Raw genomic sequence first — 19,091 nt, forward strand, 5'->3', positions numbered from 1 at the left:
GGTCATCAAGGGGCTTCTTTCCTTCATTCCTCGCATTTGAATGTTGTGGTTCTTCCTACTTGCCACTCAACCTTCCCAGAGAGCCCAACAGGAGCAAAACACTCCAGAAAGCATACAGCTGTTCATTACTTAAGAGTTCATGGCTCTTTGAGCTTGAGAAGTTCCACCCTTTGCCATACCAATGCGTGAAGTCTACAAAAGTGCCAAAGGCCTTTCTGACCTGCCAACACCATGGTAGTTATGATGGATCCAAACCCAGACTAACATATTCTACCTGTAAACAGACATTTGGGGGTTCACACCCACACTATGTATCCATGTCAAGTCCACTCTGTGCCAGAGGAGAAGCTGTGTTGATGCCTCTGTCTCATCAACAAGACCTGGAGGGGCCTCATTCATCATTTCAGGCCAAGGAGCAGAGACAGGGATGTCACCAGACTGGTGCTAAGATGTCTGTGCACCATCTCCCTCCTGAAAGGATGCCAAGCATTCACTTAAGGTATACACACATTTTATTTGGTTACATCAATCAAAGCACAGGTTCTAGACCCTGGACACACCTGAGAATTACCCACCAAATTCTTGGAGATGCTGGGTAGTTCTCAGAGGGGTTTCTCTCTTCTCTCATGGGAAGGAAAAATGGGGACTATACACCTTTGGAGAATCACCTTTGGAACACAACTTGCTGTTATCCTATTCATCAGCTTATTTTCAGGCCTTGCAGTATACATCATATTTTATCTTTGCTGCCATCTTTGTTCCTCCTAGAGAATCTTGAAATTTCCGGTACATTTCTTCATTCTGAGCTTCAGAGAAGACGTCTCTCCAGTTTCCAACAACCCCTGTGTACAAGTACCAAAAACTGAAGGAAGATGCTCCTGAGAGAAAATAGTATCTAGGCAGCAGTGGGCCAGAGACATTGACTATACAAGGCAGAAAGAATCATATTTATTGCCCTGAGGGGTCTGGGAGAGGAAAGGTATTACAGATCAGACAGTTCAATGAGTTCACAGCAAAGTAAAGTAACATATTCAAAACTCCTCCTGGAGTTCTCCTTCAGGAGGTAGATCTCCATGTGCAGACTTACCTTTCCTGAAGAGGGCGTCCCCAAACTTTCCATGGGTTTCACCACATTTCTCTTTCATAGCTTTGAAAGAAGTCTTCTTGGCAATTCTGGAAAAATCTTCCTCACACAGTGAAAACCCAAAGAAGGAAGCAATCTTTTTCATCCCCAGTATCGGGTCCTGCCCAAAGGAACACAGCACAGAGGTGAAACCAAAATATTTGACACTGTGGCCGTGGCATGGAGCCAGCTGCCTGTGGGAAACCCAGCAGGGGAAGCTGCCTTCCACAATGTCACCAAGAATTCCAAGAGAATTTCTCAAACAGAAAACCCTTCAGGCCAGGAAACCTACACATGCTAGCCTCAGTTTCAAGGCCTTTTCTTCTTTCTCAAAATCCATGCCTCTGCCAGATAAAATTTCTTTCACAGATAGGCAAGGCTATCCTCCTTCTAACCTCCTCGGGTTTTCCCCAAATATAAATGAGTAACTCAGAAAGGCACATCCTTCTAAGGGGCAGACCCAGAGTTTCTACTTTCCCACACCCATAGATATCAGGAGGGATGCACAGCATACTCATCAAGGAAGAGCTGGGTGAAATGCCACACCTCTTTGAGTTCCTCGTAGCTTATTGTAATGATCCTCTCGTTGTCAATGTATTTGTTCCATTCCGCTAGGTGGTCAAAGTAGGATCCCCAGGCCACTGCAAACGAAGAAGAGGCATAACTGTCCAGAGTACTCCCCAATACAGGCCATTAACCAAATCAGAGGAGTCAGCCCAGACAGCTTTCTAAGGGTGGCTTTAGAATGGGGAAGGGGTGACCAGCTCAACTTGTCTGTTCTGTCTCCTGAGGTCAGTGCAGAATGGCCCAAGTCTGGCCACTCAATATGGTAAACCACAAGATCTCTTGTGGGAATGGAAAAGCCAGGCTAAAGCTTTCTCATGATCTCTCAATTCCAAGTGAGAGACAAAGCTCTCATTCTCTGGTACTCTGTTTCTGCCATAACAGGGACCTGTCTGCCTGTTCTGGGAGTGCCTTGGTAAGGTATGTCACAGCAGGATTCCCATGCACAGGGCCCTGTGTATGCACTCATGTTAGCAGAAGTGCCAGAGGATGGAGGCCAAAGTACATTTGCCATTCATGAAGTCTGCAAAGAACTCATCCCAGGAGTCGAAGGACGGCGAAAGTGGCAGGTTGTTGCTGAAGTGGTAATAGGAGACAGCCGTGTCCTTGGGGTTCCGAACCAGCACAAGGATCTAGAGGAAGAAAACACATAATCTGACTGACCAAAATGCCACCTTCTCAGCACATCACAGTCATTGAATCACAGAATCATTTAGGCCATCAAGTCCAACCATTAACCAAGCACTATCAAGTCCATCACTGAACCATGTCCATAAATACCAGATCTACGTATTTATAAAATATCTCCAGGAGCAGTGACTCAAACACTGCCCTGGCAGCCAGTTTTAATGCTCAGCAACCCTTTCTATGAAGAAATTTTTTCTCATATCCAACTCTAAACCTCCCTCAGTGCAACTTGAGACCATTTCCTTTTGTCCTGTCACTTATTACTCAGAGAAGATAACAAGCCCCACCTAGCTACAACCTCCCTTCAGGTGGTTGGACAGAGTGGCAAGGTCCTCCCTGAGCCTCCTTTACTCCAGGCTAAACAACCCCAGCTCCCTCAGCTGCTTCTCCTAAGACTTGTGCTCCAAACCCTTCACCAGCTCCATTGCCCTTCTCTGGACTCACTCCAGCACCTCAGTGTCCTTTCTGCAGTGAGGTGTCTGAAACTGGACACAGGCCTTGAGTTGTGGCCTGACCAATGCAAAGTACAGGGGGACAATCACTGACCTGGTTCTGCTGGCCACAGTATTATTGATCCAGGCCAGGATGCCACTGGCTTTCTTGTCCACCCAGGCACATTTCTGGCTCATGTTCAACCAATGTAAACAAGTACCCCCAAGTCCTTTTCCACTGGGCAGCTTCCTAGTCACTCCACCCCCAGCCTTTAGTGCTGCATGGGGTTGTTGTGATCCCCATTTTGTAGGAGCCAGTACATACCTTATTTAACCTCATACAATTGGCCTCAGCCCATTATCTGTTCAAATCCCTCTGCAGAGCCTCCTACCCTCCAGCAAATCAACACTCCCACCCAACTTGGTGTTGTCTGCAAGCTTACTTGTCCACTAAAATTCAACAGACCATACAATTCTGGTCTAATTCCTTTTCTTGAGTAAGAAATCAGAGCTTTGGCAGATCAATTGTTAATGTAAGCTTCAGGCTGAAAACAATAAGCTTTCTAGTCATTCCCTCAAGACAGTTCTGACCTAGTTCCAATCCAGAGAAATGAGTTCATGATCTACTGAACAAAAGAGCCATAAACAGTCTCTAGATGTACCCTAGCTTCTCTCTGAAGTAGTTCCTAAGATTATCCCCAGCCTGTGGTGGGCTTTCCACAGGTACCCTGGTTTTGAAGGCAAGTTAAACCAGGCAGAATTTCTCCTTGCCTCGCTCAGTTTTCTGCCACTGACCTGGAAGCGTCTTTCTGAAGGACATCTGAAAGGACAGTGACACTCAGCATAAAGCCCACCAATAGTCAGCAAAGCTGCTGCTGGAAGAGGATGTTTGTTCACAGCCTTGGCAGACAGAGCTGTCTCTTCAACCTTGGAAATGTGGCTGTGCATTGACCAGCTCAGGTGAAAATGCAGAAAAGATACCTCACACAGAAGAAAGTGAATTTAGTATGGAAAGCTTTTGTGGTGTGATGCTCACCTTAGCCTTGCTTTGGAAAATGGATGGAGGCAGGAAATCAGCTCTCAGATGGGTTACTATAATTCTTCTGGAAGGAAGCTGCTTCATCCTCTTTAAAGAAAGTGAGAAGAAATGTGACGAGACAGAAGTAGCTTATTCAGTGAGTTGTGCCTATACAGTAATTGTGGGTTACAACAAAAGGTGAGACCAGAGAAGTATCTTATCCCTTGGAAAACCCACAGGGACGCAGTGGTGGTGTTGCATTGCCACCTTCTGCCACCAAGCACCATTTCACATGACACAGGCCTAAGAACAGGACACCAAAGAAAAGGTCTTAGTAACCAAACTCACTGGGTGTGTGGCAGGAGGACACTGTGCCTTCTCAGCCCCGTCTCCCATCTGAGGCCCTTGTGTTGGGACACCAGGGGCAGTAGCACATGCTACTTGTGGAGACCACAGCTGCTGTTAAGGCCCTAGGTTCTCCATTACCTCTGAGATCAGCCATTATCTTTCAGCTTTTAACACCTACAGGAAGAGCAGTGACAGTATTTTCAGTTCCTGCTTACCTCATATACTCCGGGATCCCCCAGTTCTAGACGCTGAAATGTCTCTAGCTTCTTTTCAGCATTTATTCTCTCTTTCATTTCCTCTTCTGTATATCTGGCATCTGCCAACTCCTTCACCATTTGTTCAAGCCAATTGGTTCCTGAAAGGATAAAGACACGAGTAAGATATCCATTCAACTTCACATTTTCATGCAAACCTGGCCGATGGTATCCTGTCAAATTGGTTTCAAGTGAACCAGTTTGGGTCAATGTTGTACCTTAACCTTTCAAAAAGCGTGTATGCTGGTTTTTGCTGCAATGGAATTCATTCTCCCCATAGTAGATGGTAGGGTAGCTATGTGTTGAATTTGTGCTGAAAACAATGTTGATCACAGAGATGTTTTAGCTATTGCTTGGCAGTAATTACACAGTGTCAAGGCCTTCTCTGATTCTCACACTGACCTGCCAGAGAGTAGGCTGCAGGTGCACAAGAAATTGAAAGGGGACATAGATGGGACAGCTGACCCCAGCTAACCCCAAGAGTATTCTATTCCATATGGAGTCATGCTCAGCAATAAAATTTGAGGGAAGAAGAAGGAGAGAAAGATGCTGAGAGTTATGGCACTTGTCTTACCATGTCACTGTCATGGGTGATGGAGCCCTGGAGGCGGCTGAACGTTTGACTGTTGATAGGATAGAATGAATTCCTTACTTTGCTTTGCTTGCACACATAGCCCTTGCTGTACCTATTTAACTGTCTTTATTTCAAACCATGACTCCTCTCACTCTGTTTCCCTCCCCCATCCTGTTGTGGGTGAAAGAGTGGATGGTCCTGTGGGACCACTGAGTTGAGTTGTGAGTTGCCAGCTGAGATTGAGTCATGGCCCTGGTTAATAATCAAGGACATGCCTAAGGTCAACAGGGTGGAGCTGTTAAGCAGGTACTGTGAAGAGTTACCCTGCTTGCTTCAGAATCACATCACATCCCTCAGTAGAAGCAGACCTCTATTGCTCTTTTCAGCTCTGGTACTTTTTGGTTATGTCACTTTGCTCCCTGTGGAAATTACTCAAGAGCTGTGTGGCTCCCAGCAGTGGGCCAACTGAGTCACCTCTTGGCTGTTTCTGCTTTCCTTTCCTTCTGTCTTTGGGAATACTCTGTTCCCTCTTCCCAGCCATCTTCAGTTTATGGTGTCTTCATTATTGACACAGTTTGACCTCATTCACAATTCCCAGCTAGGCTTCTGTAACTGGCAGAAGAAGGGTCATCAACCAAGCCACCAGACCATCACACTCCTGACACCATCTTTGTTATCTTGGCCTCTACACAGCCAAATCTCAGTTTTCAGCTAACACCTCCTGTAGTGTTTAGGTGGATCCTCCCACCTATAAACCATTTCTGCTTATGTACAGCTCTAGAGGCTGCACACAAAGATTATGTGATCAACTTCCTCTTTTTCTGTAAATTACATATGAAGATATTTCTGTAATGTCAATAGGAAAAAAAAAACTTAAAGAGTCTGAAATGCCCACAGTGGAAGACAGAGAAAATATGTAAAAAATCCTTGTGGCATTCATGCCTTTGCCTCCATTTATATACAAGAGAATCACCTGCAATGCAGTAAAAATACGGAAACAGCAGTTCTGCTCTCATTAGCAGGATATATTCCCTATTGCTCTTGCAGAGAGCAAGGTAACAGCATACTTTCTTTTATTAGCAAGTTTGATCAAAATATCAAGGGATGCGATTATCCTGCTTTAGCTGGCACTGGTGTATTTACCATTTGAATACTGTGTGCAGTTCCTAGACTGAAGCACAAATGATTTTGAGAATCTGGAGAATCCTGCTGAATTTCCATGAAAGTATGGGAGCTGGAGCAAATGAAAGGCATAGAAAGGCTTGGTTTACTTGGGCTGGAGAGAGAAGCAAAAAGGCATGGGAGACTCTTACTGCAGTCTGGCACTACTGGAGGTAATAATGAACACAACAAGGGAATGCCTGACTGCACTGATGTAAAAATAAACAAAGAAAAACCCAACCCCCAACAAACCACTATTGTAGGAAAACACTGCAAAAGATTTTAGTGGGTGGTGAACCTCCATCCTCAAAAGTTTTGAAATCCTTCTGGACAAGGCCTTGAGCAACCAAACCTAACTTTGGAGGTTAGGTCTTTCCCCTGCTTTGAGCAGGGGGTTGTATTATTTGAACTATATTGATATGCCTTACAACTTAAATTTGTGATTATTTGAAATCATTATCAGCTTTTCTCAGGAATTACTTGTCAGTTAAGTGGTGGCAATAATAATCAACTTCTGGATTGTAGCACTGTGTACTTGACTACTGATCAAGAAAACACTTACCTGTTTTAGGATAACCTACTAGAATCACATCATCATCCCTGGCTTCAAAGGATTTCAGAGCTTCCAAAGTCTCTGGACTGGTAATTGTAGATGGGTATGAAATACCTCTGTAGGAAAACATCATGTCTTCTGGAGCCATCTTTTCACCCTCCAAAAAAGTTTTGTCCACTATTTCAATTATTCTTTCACTGTTTCTGGTCACGTTTGTATCCCTGTGTAAATCTTCCCAAAGAGATCCTGTCTTTACACAATACAGGAAAGGTCTATGCAACACATGAGTAAATAGGACAGGGTGTTCAATCAAGGATCAAGGTGCAAGTCACTGATTAACTCTGTACTCTGTTAATCCTTTTTGACTTTACAGAACTCCACAGGGCCTGACAGTAGTGACATATGGCCTTTGCTGCCACTGATGCTAGGAACAGGAACTATTGAGGCAACAACTAATAAGATTAAAAATGTTAAATTAAACCAAAGAAAGACCTGTAAAGGATATTTCCTGAAATATGTATAACTGGTGACTAATGCAGTGCAATTTGCCGACTGGACAAGGAGCTTGTATGTAGTAGACACCTGAACAGTGGATCTCAACCTGGCTTGCTAAGGACTCCACTAATGGATACACATCCCAGGATACAGGTCCTTACAAGTAATGGCTCTGTCCTGCATCCAGTCATTGTAAGGCAATGTCCAGAGCTAAGGACAGGTATCACTTAAACCAGACTTACCATGATGAAATACTCACATATGAGTATTTTATGTCATCAAACCCTACAGGAGGGTCGCTTGCATGTGAAGTTTCAATACTTAGGTTCTGCATTAGTGTAAATTAAATTCTGCTGGTACTACTTAACTTTCATTTCTCTCTCCTCATGTCCATAACTTAATCTTTGGGTGAAATTGTTCCTTTTGGGGTTGTTATTTTTTTTTTCCGGGTGATACATTTTTAAAGGATAAGGAGTGCTGAGATGGTGAAATGGGTATCTTCAGTGGTCATCCCAACAGAGATAGGCAATACAGGAAGGTGAATTATCCTGTGAAGGGTCCTTGCACTCTCTTTCATCCTTTGAATACGGTATGGGTCTTGTTCACTACTCGATATATCAAATCCCTTGTTTCACATCCTTGTCTCGTTCTTCATGAACGGGTGTTAAACCCCCAATAAACCAAATAATACACAGGATTAATTAAACATGAGAAAATATAAAATCAAAATCGTAACTGTAAGACTTGGAAGATTGCTTAAAATTACATACAAAGAATAACTTAAAATTATTTTTCTGGTCTCCCAAAATGCAGAAAATAGACCATTTTACTGGAAATATTTTCTGTATGAGTGCTATTTTACTCTTAAAAGTTGAAGACACTGTCCATATACTATGCTTTCTGTAAGCTTTTTTTAATTACTGTTTTCAGCTTTTTGTCCATGTGTTAATTCTGAATGGCAAAGGAAAATTTCATCTTGTTTTCCAGTACTAAAGAGTAAGGGCATGAAGAAATTAATATTTTTTTCCTCGGGCCAGCTGCCTGAGCAATTTTCTTTGGAGCCAGCTGCCTGAATTCTGAGTCAGTCAGATCACTGGAATACCTCAGTATGAAATTTAGCAGCCTCTAATCAGATCCACTGGGGACATAGGTGCTTCCAGGTTCTTTAACCCTTAGACTCTGCTCTCTGCTCGTGAGCAGGGTTTTCAGTGCTGTCACAGCCATGTATCAGTCTTCTCAGGAGCTGCAGATGTGGGGGGTCAGAGCAGCTCTGTCTGTCTAGAGACAGTCAGGGAAACCAGGGATCCTGAGTATGCCAGCAATCCACGTCCCAATCCCAACAGTGTTTGTCCAGCAGCTGAAGTGTCTTGGGGCATGCAGGTCAATGAATGTGGAACAGCTCCTGTGGTCCCCAGGGAAAACTCTGAGTTGTTCAGTCAGGAAAATCTGCCTTGGATGGAAATGCTGTAATCAGGAGCATTTGCAGGAGACCATAAAGAGAAGATGCATGTTAACAGAAGACTCATCCTAACTTTGCTTTGGAAATGGATTTGGAAAAGGACATGAAGTGGAAGATGGGTTAATATAATATTTCTGGTTTGTTCATTCTCTTTAAAGCAAACAGACAAAAATACAATATAAACATACTTTTCAGCAGAAATCTATCCTTTAAGGCATCATAGGCAACAAAATAGACTAGATAAAAAAGAAAGATACTTTCTTTTTTTGGTTTTTTCTTTTTGACAATTGGTAAGAAGTAATAATTATGAGAGCACTACTATCATGTCAGTCAATTATGTCTTATGTTCGAAAAAGATTCACAAGTTTTTCTCAACTGATTCTCACACTCACTCTTTTCATCTCTGCTTACTTTTCACTCTCAAAATGTTACTAATCCATCAAGTTTCCTTGCCTACATTTATTTTTTGCGATGGCATCTTGCCTCCTTTATTCCACCTCCTTATCCCACTGAATGCAAGGGCCCAATGGAGCAAAAGCACATGTGGAGTTTCTGCTCTGAATAGCTCTGTCCTTCAGAGTGAGATTGTTAAGGACATAAAGAACTGAATTCAAACCTTGGTATGACACAGAAGAGGATAAAACTGCAAAAACAGGTCATGGTTTTGGTTTTCAATCAGATCAGCAAGACCAGAATAAGATCTGAGCCTTTTTTTTTCTAGCACTGTCATCATGTTAGTCCTTGCTGAGTGTGATTCCTCAGGTGTTTTTATGCCAACTGCTGCCTGACTGATTTACCCCACCTAAGTACATGTTCCTTTGGCTTCCTTTTTCTAAATATAGAGTTTTGCACTTATCTTTACTAAACTTTGTGTTCCCTAATCTCAATTTGTTATGTTTCAAATTGTTTTGCCATTTTACCAGTACTTTCATTCCTCTATTCTGATTCTCAGACTTAAAAGTCAGTCATTTATGATATTGCATATTATATTAGCCTGTCCACCAGTATTAAAAACAATATTGAATATGACTAGGATCCACTACTAAAGGATATTGTTTTAATTGCCCTCCCAATTTTGCTGTAAACCAGTATATACAGTGTGACCATAAACATACTATTGCAACCAAGTTCATAATATCCATGTAAACAAGTAAATATTCCTGAAGGTACTGCTGCTGCTGACAGTGTTTCTGAATGCCTTTTATTGCTGTTGCATGAATTTCTATGAACCTAAGTCTACTTTCAGTACTTTCAGTTCTATAATCACATTTGTACAATCTCGTCTCCACATAAATTTGTCTCTTAAATCACATAATTTCAGTCCTTTCCTGATGCTGTCAGCTCTTGTATTTTCTGTCAGTGCCTTATTCAAAAGGTAAGTTATCTTAAGGAGGATCACAAACTTCTTTAGCATGATTTATATTTACTGTTTCATTATCTTCAAAATGTTCCATGGTGGTTGCTTTTCTCATTTTTCCTACTACATTTCTATGTATCAAGTTAAGGTGGCTGTTCTACTTTGATTCTATTTCCTCAAGTTTTTAGACACTGCTCTTATGTATGTTTCTTTCAGAAATCTGGTGCCTTTCTGGCTGCTTACAGATAACTTGTAATTGTTCAAAGATGGCTTTCTACTGCCCTGCTCTTGAATCCATTCATTTTTTCTATATATTCTAAGCATTAGTCCTAGCATTCCTATTTCTTTAAAAACTCTGCATGTCCATTTATGTCCAGGCAGAACCAACCAGCTTCAGAAGAATGAGACAAAAAGTCTTCAAATATTTAATTCTTCCAAGTGTATTTTCTTTTTTTTTACGTCTTATCTGTTTAGGTGATGGATCTATAAATTGTGTGGGGTTTTTCCTGTTTTCAATTCATCTGTACTTACAGAAACTTCTTTGCCTGTTTTTTTCCAGAACAGGTCCATGATAAGTCCGAAGTACTGTGTCTAGAGAGGCAAATGCCAATGGCAGTACAAGAGAGCTGGCTATAACAATGGCTGGCACCATCACTCTTGACAATCCCACTGTCTCAACAGAGGCATTTGCAAGAAAGACAAACCAGAGGGGTTCCAAGGGAGGACCACAAAGTTGAGGAGGTTCAGGGACAACATCATCACAGCTTCCAGTACTTAAAGGCAGCTACAAAAAGATTAAAGGCTTCCTGTTCATGAGACACCACATGGAGAAGAAATAGGGCGTTCAAGTCGCAACAGGTACATGAACAGGTACATTTAATCTTGGTACATTAAGTACATTTTTTACAGCAAGAGCAATGATTTGATGGGAAATTGCCTCCAGGAACATGGTAGAATCCTCATCACTGGAGGTTTTCAAGATATGATATCTAGATAGAATCTCATCCAGCCTCCCTTTTTCATGAAAGGACCAGATGAATTTTTCAAGGTCTCTTCCAACCTGGGCTGTTCTGTGATCCTATAAAAAGCAGTGTCTCTGAGGGAATCTTGCCTGTAAACATCAGACCATAATCTGAAATCCAACTTGATATTTTGCAATCAGAAAATGAAAAGCCTTAAGAATGTTGATCCCTATTCCCCTTTTTTCTCCTCCCTCTAGCTTTGATTTAGTTTGTGCTGCATTGATGGAAGATCTTCTTTGTCATTAGGTTAGTTATATTATCTATGAAGGTGTTGCTTTATTTGAAACATTTCTGAATAAAAAATTAATTGCATAGCAAATGATTATAAATAGTCTAGAAAGGTGGAACTTGGTTAGAAACAAAAGAGATATTTCATTCCAGATCACAGCTGCAATAGGGCTGTCGAGTTTTTGTGAATAGGATTAGTTGACATCTTCAGCAAATGGGTGTAGCCATAGAACTCACCATAAAAGGGAAAACCATTGCTCATCACAGTCACTGTAAAGGCTGCTGTAATGATTCTTACTGTAATTCTAAAGTGCTTGGATCATTGATCTAGTTTTCCAGTGAAGAGCATTCAGATGATCTGAGTCTGCCTTGCAAAGTTCTTGCTCTAACACCATTTCATTATTTTTCAGGCTTTGCAGTACACATCATACTTCAACTTTTTTCCAAGCTTAGTTCCTGCTACTTGTTCTTCAAACACTTTGTCCATTTTCTCATTCTGATCTTCACTGAAAATATTCTTCCAGTCTCTTACACCACCTACAAAGAAGCAAAGAAACTCTTGAAAACAAACAAATTGTACATTTTATTCCCTAGATCAGTCTTTTTTTTCATTATACACTAAATAGTGTTGATCCATTTTCCAGATGAAACATTTTTCTACACGTTTTTCTAGTTTTGTGAAATCAGTGGAGTTACATACATGTGAATAATCTTTTGCTATTATGCAAAAGAACATACTGCTCTTTAGGTGACTGTGTTCAAAAAGGCAGCTTAAAGTCCTGTTTCCCTACATCTCTCTCCTCTAGTCACTTATGACTGGCAAAGTGGAAGATCATGAAGAATTGATTAAGAATGATCTGCCAGGAGGCAGAGTTGGGTTTCTGCTCCTTAAGCATTTTGAGTTTTTATCCAGTTATTACTTTAACGTAAAATGCAGAAATAGATTCTGACAATCATGTGACCCTTCTCATGTTCCTGTCCCCTACACAACACTGCAAAAGTTGTTCCTTTTGTTTCCTCTCTTGTGTCTACCTGGATTCTTGCTTGCTTGGATTACTTCTAATGTGTAAGACTGAACAGGCATTTGGCAGTGGCCAGATTTTCAGAAGATTCACATACACTCCTAAGTGTGATCACACCACTCTGGTTGAATTTGGCCCTGTGCTGCCTGCTCAGATAAGCCTCCAATGGCTGGGCAATTGGTGATCCAGGTGCAGATGTGGACAGGAATTCAGACACAGCAGCTTCTCCTTCCTGCCAGCCATCTGTGAGCCTCTAACAGTGGCTCTGCTGTGAGAGCCTGGCTGGGTGTCTTCCCCACCAGCTCTCCTTGAAGAGTGTTCTCAAGTAAAGCAGTGATAACCTGCTTGATACTAACCTGCAATGCCAATATGAGCGCAAGAAAAAGAACCAAAGCATGGCCCAAGTTCTTGAGAGTGTGACATTTGTACCTCTGGGCCACTTGGAGCTTCCTACCTTTGCGAAAGAAAACATTGCCAAATGACCCGTGGGTCTTCTCTGAGTTTTTCTTCATAGACTGGAAGCTGCTCCTCTCTACCACAAGCTGGAGTTCTTCCTCAGTCAGAGTAATTCCGAAAAATGCAGCTATATTTTTCACACCCAGGGCAGGATTCTGGAAAAAGGAATGTAACACATGGCTTTCAAACAAATTACACTGCTTTCCAAGGTGGTTACACTTCCCTGTATGTCTGCTGGCTGCATACATAGGATATTTATAGAGTTCACTAGGACTAGAATGGTCCTCATCTCCAAATGTTTCTCATCTCCAAAATTATTTTGGAGGAGAAGAGAGCTGCCTTCCAGTACAACACAAAATATTATATAAGATTTAAAATGAGCAGAATCTACACTGCTGAAGACATAAAAGCTCCTCCCAAAAAAATTTGCTGGAGATTTTGATTTACAATTATTTGGGCTTATATCGCAGAAAAATAAAAAGCAAGAATCCTTTTTACAAGGAAAATTTAAAAAGCTTATTAAGTTTGAGTTTCACCTTTTCCTCCCATAAAAGAAGAATCTATCGTAAACACTTTGGATACCCTGCATGCACATAACAGTGAATTGGTTCAGGAAAAAATGTCCTTTGCAGTGTAAAGTATTTGTAATTATTGGTAACCTTACCTCTTTTAGCTCTTCATAAGTTATTGTCATAATATTTTCTTTGTCAATGTATTTATTCCATTCAGAAAGATATTCAAAATAGCATCCCCAGGCCGCTAAATAAAACAAAAGGATCCTAAGATGAAGCTTAAATTAAGATACTACAAATCTTACACATTAAGCTGTCTCAGCTAAAAGCTTTATTAATCATGTCCACAGCAGAGTTTACACCCTTCTGTGGGATTTATTGGTTTTGCTCCAGGCTCAGGCATATGATACCACTTGCAAGTCAGAAAAATAAAACTTGTTAGTATTTCAATACAATTGTGAGACCACCAGAAAGCTGTCATCTTGCAGACCATCTTGTAAGACTTCCATAATCCAGTCTAAAACCTTATTGAACCCTCCCTTCTGCTGACCATGTGCTACACCAAACTCATAACTTTAAACTAGTGCTATTACTTTTTCTCTCTTTAATGCATTAGAGTTAGTTCACTCTTTAATGCATTAGACTTGGTCCAAATAATTCCTTTTATTCCATTTGGCATAGAGGTGATTATAAATCTCCGTGGACACAAAATAATGGACATGGGACATTGGGGGTAAAGAGGACACAAGACAGAGATAAGGTGGAACTGCTTCTTCTAGGAAAAACAGCAGTTTGTACAAGTTAAAGAAGTCCATGGAAGTACAGTTTTGACAAATATTTATCCTCAAGCAGTAAGACATATAGGGTAAACTTCAGTTCAGATTTTTAATTCTCTGTCTTTAATCTCTGCTTTTGTGCTGTAAATGAAAAAATCGTAGTGAAGCTGATTTACCAAAGTACAAGAGTTTTTAGACAAAGACAAAGCATTGGATAATTGACAAGGACAGAAAAATATATGGTACCTTTCTTTGACATGAAATCTGTGAAGAAATCATCCCAAGTCTCATAGGAGGGAAGAGTAGCTATGCCATTACAAAAATGGAAAAAAGATGTTGCTACATCTTTGGGATTACGAACCAGTAACAATATCTAGAAAAAAATTAAAATAATTATTTATAGAGAAAGACATGGCAGACTATAGCATTAAAAAAGAAATAATAATAATAATATATTTTATAACTGCAGATTGGGATTTCTAATACCTTGTGTGCTACTTGCAGAAGGAGCAATTTAATTCCCAATTCAGAAGGTGCAGTAATTTTCTTTGGTACCATGAGAAGATGGTTCCCTATAATTATTATCTTTTGCTGATTAACCAAATTATTTATGCAGAAACTAAATAAATGCGTTATACAAACATAGATCATCATTGAAATAGCAGGGAAAATTCATTAAAATATAAATTTTCCCTGAACTGTGACACATTGCAAAAATGCACACTTGCAACAATGTCATAAAATTCCTCCCACAGGAAATCATGTCGAAATACATTTTGGCTCTGGAGGATTTGATCAAGCCCTAAAATTATCTTGTGAAAACTATCACAAAGATGTCAATAAGAGCAAACTGGGGTTAACTGATATGGATGACAATACATAAACAGTCACGTAGAAATGGTCAGGCTAAACATTTAGGAGTGATTCTGAAAACTGGCAGAGAAGTGCTACATTGGCTTAAAAAAAAAAATCTGTTGAAGTGTTTGCTTTTAATACATTAAAATAAGCACCCACCTTGACTTTGTTTTTGAAGATAGACGTGGGAAGATTCTCAGGACGGAGATGAGTAACCATAAATCTTGGAGAAGGTAATTTCATCATTCTCTTTAAAAATTGGAGAGAGGAAATTGGACAGTTCAGTGAATACAAGTATTCTTTTCATTAACCTATGCTAAAATGTTGCCTTGATAAACTTATCAACAGTTATTTGCCGACAGAAGTGGATTTTGGGATTTTTTGGTGAATGTTGCCCTGGGATATTGCTGGGCTTCTCTGAGTAGCTCTAATCTCCAAAAGCCCATGAACAATTGGGAAAAGACAATCCATTGTTAGTTCTCTTCAGTGGTAAAACTCTTCAGTTCTGTTAGACACGGGATCACATCTAGAGGTAGGGTCCATATTAACTATATGTGAAAGCTGGAGCATCTGAAGGACTGAGAGAAGGGATGAGGAAGAAGAACTAATAAAGAGACAAAAGCTCATATTTCATAATTTGACACTTCATGAAGCTCTTCTTAAATATGAAAGAGGCTATGTTAAATTTCTGAAGTTCAGATGTATCTCATGGATATGTGCTCCTCTCACTCCCACTGAAGTGTTCATTTATCCCTCAATATCTGACAGTCCAGATGAGATTAATCTTGTCCAGATGCCACCACAAAGAAAAGTGGTAAAGTTCTTATCAAACAATGGAATAGTTCATACATCATATATTCAGTATTTGAAACACATAACTTTGATAATTTCCATACATATCCTGGTCCCACCTCATATTTCTCAGGATCTCCAACTTCAAGGTAAGGGAATTCTTGTGGTTTTTCAGCATCCCCACTGCTTTCCTTAGTCAGTGTTTTCTTTTGAGATATGGCTATAAGGTCATTTAAGATTTGACTTAGCCAGTTTGTGCCTGAAGGCAGAAAAATACAGAATTTCTTGTAAAACTTCTAGAATGAAACCAGGGAAGTCAAGAGGTGGGAGTACCACCAGGTGAATTACTTGGCCTCCTTTCATGTGATACAATCACAGCTGAGTATCTGAACAATCACCTCCCAGGGTCCTGCCCTTGATCCTCATAAGGACATATTTCTTCAACTTAAACAGTTCAGTACACATAAACTAAATTACATGTTGTAAACTAACTAACAAGGGGGAAGAACCAATAAGAGTCAACTAGGGAAACCTGCATTAATGTAATAAATGTTACTGTGACAAATATAAGGGGTGATAAACCTGTCCTTTAAAATGTAAAGATAACAAAAATCTTTATGCGCTAGAGAAAAGAAAATCAGGTTGTTTTTCTCAGTCTTTTGGAAAATTTCCCATATGAAATATTACTAATTAATCTGTTGCACTTTTTGAAATTGAAATCAACTTTAAAAGATTTTGTGAACATTCTCAACACTATTATTTAGCATAATATAAAATATTATGTATCATATAGTATACATTACATATGTTTTGTACAAACATTGCAACTTACTATTACAGAACTTTGTTTAAGAAAAAAAATTAAAATATATTCACCGGATTTAGGGTATGCTGCCAAAATGACATCATCACTTCTGGCTTCAAAGGACTCCAAGGCTTTGAATGCTTCAGGACTGCAAATTGTGACAGGGTAGAGAATTCCCTTGTAAGAAAACATCAGTTCATCTCGATTCAGTAAGCTGGCAGCTGCTACTGCTTTATCTACAAAATCAGTAAATGCTTTCCTGGAGTTCTCCATTCTTCTTCTCTCTCTCACACACAGACTCTGTCACAGTGTGAAATGCTATGTAGAACTAGAAACTCACAGATCGCCCTTTAATAGGTGCTCGGGTTGTTATTTGGGTTGTTCTCTGGATCCTATGAATAATAATTTACTCTTTCTGAACATGTGATGAAATAGGCCATTCCAGTCAAAGGTCATAGGTAACATGGACTTTTGAAATCAATAGAAGTGGAATATAGACAAACAAGATATGCAGCCAAATGCAATTGCCTTCTAAGATAAATGACTTAGATAATTTCAAAACATTATGGCAAACAGTCTGTGATTACAACACAGAGTTTATGAACAGAATATAACAAAGTAGAATTACATAAATTGCAGGTTGGAATTTAAATGCCATGATCAAAATCCTCAAGGCACTTCATCTCTTTCCAGTACTCACTGCTGGGATTTTCTTTATTATATCACTCATCATTCTCACCAAAGTCAGATAAAATGTGTTGGGATTGAGAGAGAAAATGTTCAGTGCACTAGAGACTGAGCTGTGGACAGTCCTGTGAGTGTGGCCGACTGCTCCCTCCAGCTGGAGCCCAGGTGGGCACAGGGGCACATGCACTCTTTGGCCACTCATCAGACTGCACTGCAGAGTTTTTCTGGCACTTACACAAAAATTACTCATTTATCCATTTGTTTAATGAGCTCAATCATTTAACAACTGATCAATCCTTAGGGAGCTGGTAATAATATAATCCTAGCTATAGTGATTAGTGTTTATCATGCACTTCAGATGACAAGCTGCTGACTCCACTGACTCCAATAAAAGAACTGGCTTTAGGCTTGAGGTTCAATACTTAAGTCTCTGGCAAAGGATGGATGAGTCAAAAAAAAAAAGAGAATATAATTCTCCCCCAAAATTTATGCTAGGAATTTATATGCAATCTCTTCTTATTGCTATCTAGTGAATGCTGCGTTTTGGGCCCTGGAAGGAAGAGGACCAGCACTTACATACCTACAGGCTTTTGTTTTTTGCTCTCCCTGAGGGATTCAGTCCTGGTCCCTGAGGCATAATGCAGTGCTCATAGGATGACCCAGCCCTATATTTTTACATCTACTTTTTCTAGTCCACCAAAATCTTTTGCTTTTCCCTTAATCTCCCTTCTTTCTGTAAAGCTGTGTCAACCTAGAAAGACAACATATGCACAGGCATAAAGTGAAAGAAGTGGATCTCACATGGCTTGATTCACGTGATGAATGACATCTGTGCCAAAGGGCAGCCTGTTAACACCACCTGCACCATTTCACTGACATCAGCTAAAAACTGCTGTCCTGTGATAGAACCTTTGCTGATTCTTGATATCAAACTTGCCACCCTAGCAAAACAAAAATCAGCTTACTTAATTTTTCTTCCTTACCTTCCATTGGCATTAAGCTTCCATGGACTGAAGATAAGAAAATGTGTTTGATTGGTATTTTTACGTGCTGGCAAAAAAATTAGTTGGGACAGTCCTCCCTAAGTGTGGAAGAAGAGGGAAAATGGCCTGTAAACTTTTACTATATTTCATGAAACAGCCTAGTGTTGGAGTAGGGTTTTCAAAATTAAAAAAAAAAAATATTCCAAAGAAACTTCCAGAGGATTTCCAGTGTATTTTTGCAGGAAAGGGCAGTCAGGCCAATTATTACGGGGAAGCATGTTTTATCCTTACGAGTCAGGAAGAAAAAGCCAAACCCTGTATTAGTGGAGAAAAAAAACAATTAGAAGATATAAATCACCAGGAGGATTTTGTGGGGAGCTAAATTTCTTGACAAAAAAGAGAAGCAGGATCAAGATTTAGCAATGTGAGCCTTTGATACACCCATCTGCCCTGACACCTGATCTGGAAGATGGGAGGAGTGTACCCAGCCCCATCCATGTGACACAAGACCCTCTGATCCTGCTAAATAGTGAACCCAGAGACTGACAAAAAAACATTGCTTGATTTAAATTTCTAAGAAGCAGCTTTAAAAATACAGGGCTTAAAAACAGATTAAAAAGAGATTAAAGGACTTGATTATCTCCAGATTAATGGTATTTGTTGTTCAAGCCACCAGTGTTTCCCTGAAGGTTTCTGACTTCCCATGCTTTCCAGACCCGGACTTTCCTGATTGTGGAGCTTTGCAGAAGGAGCTGGTGACATTTCTGTGATAGTTACAGGACAGAGCCAGCTGGCCCTTACACAGTGGACTGATCTGCTTATGTTGATCCATTCCCTGTTAAATGAAACAACCTCAAAAGATGGAAGCCTCAAAATACGAGTTCCCAAGTGCTAAATAAGTAGAGGTATGTTTTAAAATTATTTCTATG

The 19,091-nt window shown here is 40.2% G+C and overlaps 2 protein-coding genes across 2 annotated transcripts; both read right to left on the bottom strand.

Moving 5' to 3' along the window:
- Positions 1 to 494: 494 nt before the first annotated feature.
- LOC130251327 (sulfotransferase 6B1-like) lies at positions 495 to 6,989 on the bottom strand. Its single transcript, XM_056487875.1, has 6 exons — positions 6,723 to 6,989; positions 4,387 to 4,526; positions 2,193 to 2,319; positions 1,670 to 1,764; positions 1,088 to 1,244; positions 495 to 842 (listed from the first exon to the last, which is right to left on the bottom strand). The coding sequence occupies exons 1-6, from the start codon at positions 6,859 to 6,861 to the stop codon at positions 712 to 714; spliced, it is 789 nt and encodes a 262-aa protein (XP_056343850.1). The 5' UTR covers positions 6,862 to 6,989; the 3' UTR covers positions 495 to 711.
- Positions 6,990 to 10,883: 3,894 nt separating this feature from the next.
- LOC130251323 (sulfotransferase 6B1-like) lies at positions 10,884 to 16,906 on the bottom strand. The gene is made up of 7 exons (XM_056487872.1): positions 16,564 to 16,906; positions 15,807 to 15,946; positions 15,055 to 15,144; positions 14,287 to 14,413; positions 13,417 to 13,511; positions 12,751 to 12,907; positions 10,884 to 11,811 (listed from the first exon to the last, which is right to left on the bottom strand). Exons 1-7 carry the CDS (start codon positions 16,763 to 16,765, stop codon positions 11,681 to 11,683), a joined length of 942 nt encoding a protein of 313 aa, XP_056343847.1. The 5' UTR covers positions 16,766 to 16,906; the 3' UTR covers positions 10,884 to 11,680.
- Positions 16,907 to 19,091: the final 2,185 nt, after the last annotated feature.

The sequence above is a fragment of the Oenanthe melanoleuca genome, chromosome 3 (genome assembly GCF_029582105.1).
Source record: "Oenanthe melanoleuca isolate GR-GAL-2019-014 chromosome 3, OMel1.0, whole genome shotgun sequence".
Lineage (NCBI taxonomy): Eukaryota > Metazoa > Chordata > Aves > Passeriformes > Muscicapidae > Oenanthe > Oenanthe melanoleuca.

Bases quoted from the DNA above. Each gene is read 5' to 3' on its own strand.
- LOC130251327 (XM_056487875.1), bottom strand. From the start codon at position 6,861: ATGGCTCCAGAAGACATGATGTTTTCCTACAGAGGTATTTCATACCCA. The intron at 1,765-2,192 runs GTACTTTGGCCT...CTTCGTTTGCAG, and splicing joins AGACTTCATGAATGGCAAAT to TGGCCTGGGGATCCTACTTT. The intron at 1,245-1,669 runs GTGTGGCATTTC...TCCTTTGGGCAG, and splicing joins GCTACGAGGAACTCAAAGAG to GACCCGATACTGGGGATGAA.
- LOC130251323 (XM_056487872.1), bottom strand. From the start codon at position 16,765: ATGGAGAACTCCAGGAAAGCATTTACTGATTTTGTAGATAAAGCAGTA. The intron at 15,947-16,563 runs GTGAATATATTT...TTCTGCCTTCAG, and splicing joins GGCAGCATACCCTAAATCCG to GCACAAACTGGCTAAGTCAA. The intron at 12,908-13,416 runs GTAAGGTTACCA...TCCTTTTTCCAG, and splicing joins CTTATGAAGAGCTAAAAGAG to AATCCTGCCCTGGGTGTGAA.